This window comes from Castor canadensis, chromosome 17 (assembly GCF_047511655.1).
Source record: "Castor canadensis chromosome 17, mCasCan1.hap1v2, whole genome shotgun sequence".
Classification (NCBI taxonomy): domain Eukaryota; kingdom Metazoa; phylum Chordata; class Mammalia; order Rodentia; family Castoridae; genus Castor; species Castor canadensis.
In genome coordinates, this window is record NC_133402.1 from 43543262 (window position 1) to 43551374 (window position 8113).

Genomic DNA, 8113 nt, shown 5'->3' on the forward strand with positions numbered 1-8113 from the left:
ATTTTTTGGCTTCCCTCCCACCCCCGCTTCATGCTTTGCCCATAGGTCCCCATAGCTGAATGTCTGCTCTTGTGGCTGTGGTGCTGGCTGTCACACCAGGTGCCATGGGAACTTCCTGTGACATACAGAGAGCTGGGTCACTCCACTGTTGGGCAAGCCAGACTTGCCTGTCTTCCTCCGGTCACCATCACCATTTTTGTCCTCTGGTTCTGTTCTCCCTGCCTTCAATTTGTGTGTTTCCAACATTTTTTGTATGTGTGTGTGTGTGTGTGTGTCATCTGGTTCCTGGTTTTCTTTTAAGACATAGTCAGCTGTGTGTGGATCTGTAGGATTGGGGCACCCATCTGTTCTGTTTTGTTTGCCCTTTTTCTTTTTTGCCAAATCCAAAAGAAAACTCACCCTAAGGAGCTAGAAGATTCTAGTTCACAGCCTTTAGAATCTTCATGGTCTTTGACTCTCATGGCCTCTGAAATCTTTAGTTTGCTCCCAGGAGGTCTCTGGGGGCTGAGCCACTGCAGGGGCAGGGTGGGCAGGGAGGGGGATTATCCCACTACTGCATTGTGCATGCTTTTTTTTTTCCCCTTTTTCTATTTTTCCCTGATGCTTGAGTTATGAGTGAGGATGACTGCGACAATCATGATGTCTCCCCTAGACTCTGTCCCTTGCTCCTTCCTCAGCTTTCTGATGCATGGTCCTAACACGCCTGTGATTCCCTTTGCTCCAGACCATGGTCTTCAGCCTCTTCAACAACAACACATTAGAGCATTAAAGGGACATGAACTGAGGACAACATGCTGTTGCCCCAACCTCAGGAGAAACCAGACAATCTAGAGATGGCAAGAAAGCAGCCGTGGGGGAGGGGCCGGAGGGGCACCATTGAAAGTCAGACCAGACCCAATCCTGAGCCATGGCACCCAAGGGGACCCTGGTCTCTGCAACCCTTGTCGTGTTGTTGTTGAGGCAGCTGAGGTCACTGCCTCCCACCATGATGATCACAGGTGGACAGTAGTGGAGCCAGCTTCCCCTAGCCCCTTTTTGTGCTAACAGTAAAGGGAGCTACATGAGCCTTGGCCTGCTTCCAGGTGCCTCTCCCTCCCTGTTCCTCTCCCTTCCCCTGGGCAGAAATGTAAAGCAACCCAAGAAGAAAATGAGTTTGACCTCTAAGGAGGAAAACCAAATTTACCCACAAAGGCCCCATGACCCCCCTCCCACCCCCCGGAGCTGGATCCACTGCTGGCCCAAGAAAACTGATGAGGAACCCTGTCTGGACTGGGCCGGAAGCTGGGCTTGGATGCTCTGCAAACCAGAGCTAACAAAAGGGTGGTCAATTTTGAGGGACTGCCTTCAATCCAGAACATTTGCATCTCACCTTCCTCGCCCAGATCCAGCTAACAAGGTAGCTCATCGCCTCTTGCATCTTTTGAGGGCTGTGCCAGATTTTGGGTTTTATCACGGTTTATTTGGATGCAAGGAATATGTTTTGTTCCCCCCAATCTAGCACATCACCCTGGGAAGTGCATGTCACAGACCAACTCCACCTTTACCTTCACCACCTGTCGCATCCTGCATCCTTCAGACGAGCTTACGAGGGTCACACCAAGGTAAGGGATCCTGGCCCCGGGTGGGCTGAGGGGGGACAAATCTGGGTACTCCCTTTCTAGAAGGTGTTAAGTTGTGGGAAGCCAAGTTGAGAGGCATATTGAGAAGCGGACTCTAGCTCACACACCTCATAAAGCAGTCATAACCAACTGCTCTGGGTCCAATCAACTAAGGACCCTGTTGATTCAGATCCAGCTCAGGTGGAGAGACCTGGACTGCTTCCCCTTCCTTGCCCTTTCAGTTGGCCATAGAGTGGATTCTAGGCCCCTCCACAGTCAGCTGAAGCCAGTGCTCCCACAGGCCCTGTGGCCAAGTCTGCTAGAGTTTTGCCCCAAAGCTCACCATTCGAGCATGAAGTTCTTTCACAGTAGGGTTGCTGAGCTCTATGGAAGCCCTGTCCTCTGGAACAGACACCAGGAACCAGAAGCCACAGCCAAACTATAATGACCAAATGATAAAACTCCCAAGACAGAGCCACGCGCCTAGCACAGTCTGTTTCCCTCTGGCGTACCACCTGGCCAGAGGCCCGGTATGGTGTGGGTTGGTCTGGCTCAGTTTTTGCCACATAACTTCCTTCCACACCTCCCAGTGACAGGGAAAATGGTCTCCTCTGACACAGTAGAGTGACCCCCTCAGCTGTTTTGTGTGTGATGCAGTCAAGAAAATCCCTGGGTGACTGGAAGGTAATGAAGAGATGGAGGGAGGTGAGAAGGGCCAGCCACCCCAAGGAGCACCTTAAACTATGAATAATTCTCCACAGGTCATGTGAGGAGGACGACGAAGCAGCCATATGCCCTGTTGAGCTGAGAGGAGATGTAGGGCAGAGAGTCTGAGCCCACGGGTGAGGCAGGGGGTGAGCACACGGCCAGCAAAGCCTGCCTTGGCAGGGCCGTGTGGAAGGAGCTGTATGTGCACGTGTGGCCGCCACTAACCTGGGGAGTCAGGCTTGGGTGTGTCTCTGTGGTTGTGCCTGGTGAACACGGCCTTGGCCATGGTTACCCCTAACCTTCTAAACTCCTCCAGACTAGCCGAGTCCTAACACTAATAAAGGCTTAATGAACAGGTTCTCACCTGACGGATTTCTCTAAATTTGACCTTTGTCTTGTCTGTCTCCCTTCCTGCCCCAGGAGAACCTAACTTCCCTAATCTGGGGCTTTATTTTTGGAAAAAGCTGTTTTTAAAACCAGAGATGCAAGCTATTCCGTTAGAGGCCAGAGTGACAAGATGGCCTTTTCCGATCATAGCCACAGGACTCAAGAGTGCCCCAGAGTGATTGTTCACTTAGAAGTCCACAGAGCTGTGTTGGGGACCAGAGAAGTCTGGGCAGGCAGGAGCAATAGGCCTTCCTTGCCTGAGTAAGGAAGAAAGGCAGCAGGGAACAAATAAAAAAATCTCCCTAGGGATGGCCACACAAACAAAACTTTAAGTCTAGAACTCTTTTACCCTCTAGTGACTACACAACAGCATTGGTAAATTTCCACCTGTGTCTTGCAGAATCCATATTTTTAACCCTAGGAAGCTTCTGTGGTTTCTAATCTCCTGTGCTCCCTTCCTCCTTCCTTAGCTTGTGTGAGATTGTGCCTGTTCTGTGGTCCCCAGCCTGTGCTGAATAGCCAGGTAGTGGGAAAGTCACCTGAGTGTGGAGCCACCTGGGGCCTCCAGCTTGCATTTGCTGTTGAACTGTCTCTCCCCTGAGTGGGGTCCTTTCTCTGGTTGCTCCAAAGACCTGCTCCAGAATGGGTCCGCATCTTTCCCTCCTCCCCACTTTGGTTGGTGCTGTTCTCAAGGCATCTGGCTGGGGAGAGGTTTCTGTCCCCCAGCTTCTTCGGACCACTCAGCTGGCCTGCTGCAAGGGGCACTGGCAGCCCCAGCCAAAGCCTAGAAGAGGAACCATGGCAGGTCCCATGAGGCATCAGGAGGACATATCCCTTTGCCCTTGGCTGCTCACTTAGAAGCAGGGAAAAGCTCCTGTGCCTGTTTGGCTTCCCCTGTCACTGGAGAAGCTGCCAAAGTCAGCCTTCCCTGCTGTGTAAGCAGACAACAGTGTATTTCCCTCTGCTGCCTGTCAGTCCCAGTGGCATTCCCAGCTGGACACCAACTACTGGAACCTCATGGGTTTTCATTCAGCAGGACATGAGTGAATGAACCCATCTTCCTGCTTTCCCTTGACCACACAGGTGTCACATTCTCTGTGGGCCTTAACTCTAGCACAGGAAGGTACAGAGAAGAGGGCTCCATCCTGGCAGTCAGGAGGCTGAGGGCTGCCAGCAACTTGATGTGTACCACCTGGCCTTGACTGCACAGTGACCATTTTTGCCGTTCCTAGGATAAACTCATATCTCACAGTCCTGGTTAGCACCCTGGCTCAGGGAAGAGTAGCTATTAGGACAGATCATTGCTGTTTGAGGAGATTTGGTAGTGGAAGAAAGCCTCTTTACTTCAGGGCTTCTTTTCCCACCCTTCCAAAGCCTTGGACTCGCTTAGATTTGGTTCTGAATCCAGATTGTCCTTGTAATAACCAGGTGACATTGAGCAAGCCGCCTTGCCCAGCATTTGTTTCTCCATCTGCCAAATGGACATATGCCCACCTGCCAGGACCCATGGGGACCTTCCTGTTAACTGAAACCATGGCCTCATTTAAGGGACTCCCAGACCCCGCTGGGTAGGAGGAAGTTGCAGATATGGACAGAGGTGCCTGGAAGCCTCGATCAGGGGAGTCTTCCCATTGTGTCCCAGGCCTGCCTGCATATCCTGCAGAAGACTGGCTCTGACATTTCCTGTACTACCCATGGGCCTTTCTGATAATTAACCAGTCACCTTTCCCTTTCAGCCTTAATTCAGCTCCAACTCCGGCTTGTAGCAGCGCCAGCCACTTGAAATCCACGCCAGTGGCCACACCATGCACGCCACGGAGACTGAGCCTGGCTGAATCCTTCACTAACACCCGTGAGTCCACGACCACCATGAGCACATCCCTCGGGCTGGTGTGGCTGCTGAAAGAGCGGGGCATTTCTGCGGCTGTGTATGACCCTCAGAGCTGGGACAGGGCTGCCCGGGGCTCTCTCCTGCACTCCTATGCCCCCCGGATGGCTGTGATCCCCTCTACCCCACCAAACTCACCTATGCAGACACCTACGTCCTCCCCACCCTCCTTCGAGTTCAAGTGCACAAGCCCTCCCTATGACAACTTCTTGGCTTCCAAGCCAGCCAGCTCCATCCTGAGGGCGGTGAGGGAAAAGAAGAGTGTCCGGAGTAGTGAGAGCCAGACCGATGTGTCCGTTTCCAGCCTCAACCTCGTGGACAAAGTCAGAAGGTTTGGGGTGGCCAACGTGGTGAACTCAGGGCGAACCCATGTCCCCACCTTGACTGAGGACCAGGGACCTGTCCTCTGTGGGCCCCCTGGGCCAACACAGGCCCTTGTTCCCAGAGGCCTGGTTCCTGAGGGTCTGCCTCTCGGATGCCCCACTGTCACCAGTGCCATGGGTGGGCTGCAGCTCAACAGCGGCCTCCGACGGAACCGCAGCTTCCCTGCCATGGTGGGGTCCAGCATGCAGATGAAGGCCCCTGTGACTCTCACCTCGGGCATCTTGATGGGTGCTAAGCTTCCTAAGCAGACAAGCTTGCGGTGAGGTTGGGGTGCACGGGCCACCCTGCTCCTGCCTCCCCTTCCTTCTGCAGTACACTCCCCACTTCCCATCTCTGTCCATCCCTCCTGAACTAGACAAATCCGCCTCGTGCCTCATGGGGGAAATGGGAACCTGTACAGTGTGGACATAGGACTTGGGGACCTTGTATCTGCCCTGCCCTTTCTTCCTGTCCCCAGAAAGTTCCCTGCCCCTGCATTCATTCTCACAAGGACTTCAGTTGTGCTCACCTGGGGAGGGTGGGGTCCTTTCTTTTTTCCTTTTAAGAAGCACTGAAACTCCCACATGTGTTCTTATCCCATGGATAGGAAACCAGTGAATTCTGTGTCTGACCACTCTTGTCACACACCACAAGCTGCTGTGCGGCACAGGTCAGAATGAATCTGTCGCCTGGGTGTCACTGGACACCTCACCCACCTGTAAGAGCGTCAGGAGCCTCCGTCCTTGGCCATACGCAGCTGATGTAGCTTTTTATGACCGGAGAGCTTTTCTTTCTGTGTGGTGGTCTAGCTTCATCAAGTTCAAGACCTTCACTGCTCTGCCTCAATGGACGGTCATTTCTTTTTTGAGGTTTTTTGGGTTTTTTTTCCTTTTCACGCCTTCAACTTGAAGTCATCCTGTGTTCTGTAATCAGCCGTCAGGCCAGCGTCTGATTCAGAAGAGAATGTATTTACACTCCTGCTGCACTGTGGCGCAGCCCCTCCATGTTCTGTGTGCTTTGTTTTCTTTTTCCATTTTTTTATATGCAGGGAAGTAATGGTACTGGCAGTGTTTGTCCTCTGGGTGGTTCTGTGACACCCAAATGCAAATTTCAAACACACCCATTGCCAATGAGAAAGCAGCTGATTGCTGGGACCCAGTGTCACAACCAGATTGATTTAAAATAGACCAGATCCAAGACCACTTTAATAATAAAAATGAAAGGAGAGCAGACAGGGGAGAAGCTCGTGAAAGAAATGTGTCAAAAGGGAAAGCAAAGGGGTAGAACCCCAGGCAAATGCAGCAAGAACAGATCAGCTGTTCAGGGGAGGTCAGGTTCCTGGTGATCAGCTGGCTTGGTGCTCTGAAATGCGACCAGGCAGTGAGCTTCCACTGCTCTCATCCTGGCAGCCATCCGGTGCCCACACAATCTGCCCCTCTTTCAAAACAGAGGATGGCTGCAGCAAGATACTTTCTTCCCTCCAAAGTCCTTTGTCTCCTTGTGCCACTCTTTATCCTTAGGAAAAGATCACAGATGCTTGTGAAAAGAACCCTGAATGACAGGGAGGCTGGCCCTGTCTCTGTCCCCCATTCAGTTATGAACTTTTATTTATTATGTGTGCGTGCCGTATTTTCAGCAGGTAGCCCCCCTCCATCCAGCTCAGCCAGTGTGTCTGCGGCACCCCAATCCAAACAGACTTTATTCTAACATGAGGACTGGGCTACACACATGGTGCTCCATGACCATCTGTTCCAGGTGTTTATGGACAGATGACATCATATGGGCATGAAATGGTTGTTTTGCTCCCCTTCCTCCCCCCAGCAAAAGATGTGTCCTTCACTCGAGTGAGGGCAATCTTCTATCCACCAAGGATGCTCTGAGAAAGTCCCCAAGGATGAAGCTTCGGTCCCACCATTTCAGACTATTTATTCTCTGAACATGAGAGTGTTGACAAGGTGTGTTCACAACTCTCTTTGCCATTGTATGTGTGCGTTCACTGCAAGTAACTTATATCTTTTTTATTTGAATGTATTTTGAAGCAGTAGGTAGAATAACAAAGGCATATGAAAACCATGAACTGAATGGACCACTTTATGTATTCAGACAGAGGAACTGCACTCATCACCGGAAATACCAGTGTAAAAATCAGCAATGCAGAGGTTGCAGTATTTAGTGTAGGAAATAAATAAACGATCAACATTATGCAACCACTACCAGTGTGTTGTAATGCATCAAAAATCAACAATAAGATTTAATTCGCTGATGAATATCAATAAAATAAGCTCAAATGATGGAAACCACACTGGTATTCTGATTTCTATTTTTTTATCTTTGCACGGAGCTGGATCTCTATAGACATGGACTTGAAGGTGTTCAGCTCTCTGGGGAAAGAAAAAAGGCATACACTTTACATACCACTAGATTCCCCCCTTTCTTTCAAAATGATACCATACCTTAGGCAACTTCCTAACTAGGACCTGATTCACTGTTCAGGGCTGTGTACTGTTTTATCATGCACACATATTCTCCCCCACTTTGTGAATACATATGGACTCCTATGAAGCAGTCCCCTACAGATGGTCAAGAAGTCAATTCCCATCATTTGCTATCACAGCTCTAGAATGAAAAAGCCTTGTGTGGGTGTGATTTCCCACATGGGTGAGCACATCTGTGAGAAAGATGTTCAGATTAATGTCACCAAATTGTCTTCCATAGAGTTGTGTTAAGAGGCTTAAGAACCAAGAACAGTAGAGGCCTCCAGATGGGGAATGGTGAGAAGAAGGAAAGAAAAAATAAAGCACTGCCACCTTACTGTTTGGAAGCAATGAAACCCAGCAAGCCAACAGGAGTGAGCTTTGGCCTTGCAGGTTTTTAATCGGGTACTTCTATTTGATGGTGTGACCTTGGGCAAGCCACTTCTCCTCTCTTGGTCCTCCATGTTTTCAAACACCCCATTGCTAACACACCCATTGTTCAAGTCACTTGAACTCAGGGCCTTGTGCTTGCTAGGAGCCATGTCCCCATCTCTCCTCCATGTTTTAATATGTGAAATGGGGGAGGGGTAACAGACCTGGCATTTAATGAGTTGAGAAAATGTATTTTGAGCACTTCCCAGGTGCCAGGGATTGTTTTCGAGACAGTGATGAATGATGAGATAATTTCATAGAAT

General features: G+C 50.4%; 1 protein-coding gene across 20 annotated transcripts in view; it reads left to right on the forward strand.

Moving 5' to 3' along the window:
- Trak1 (trafficking kinesin protein 1) overlaps window positions 1–7244 on the forward strand; it is a 172595-nt gene extending 165351 nt beyond the window's left edge. For 12 of the 20 annotated variants that reach the window (XM_074059018.1, XM_074059015.1, XM_074059016.1 and 9 more), the window contains 2 exons: window positions 1499–1601; window positions 4430–7244. In XM_074059018.1, the coding sequence (XP_073915119.1) occupies window positions 1499–1601; window positions 4430–5228 (902 nt within the window). In that variant the 3' untranslated portion in view covers window positions 5229–7244. Of the gene's footprint in view, window positions 1–724; window positions 1397–1498; window positions 1602–2359; window positions 2441–4429 lie in introns of those variants that run through there. The other 8 variants (XM_074059026.1, XM_074059029.1, XM_074059032.1 and 5 more) reach the window with 5 other exon arrangements.
- Window positions 7245–8113: the final 869 nt, after the last annotated feature.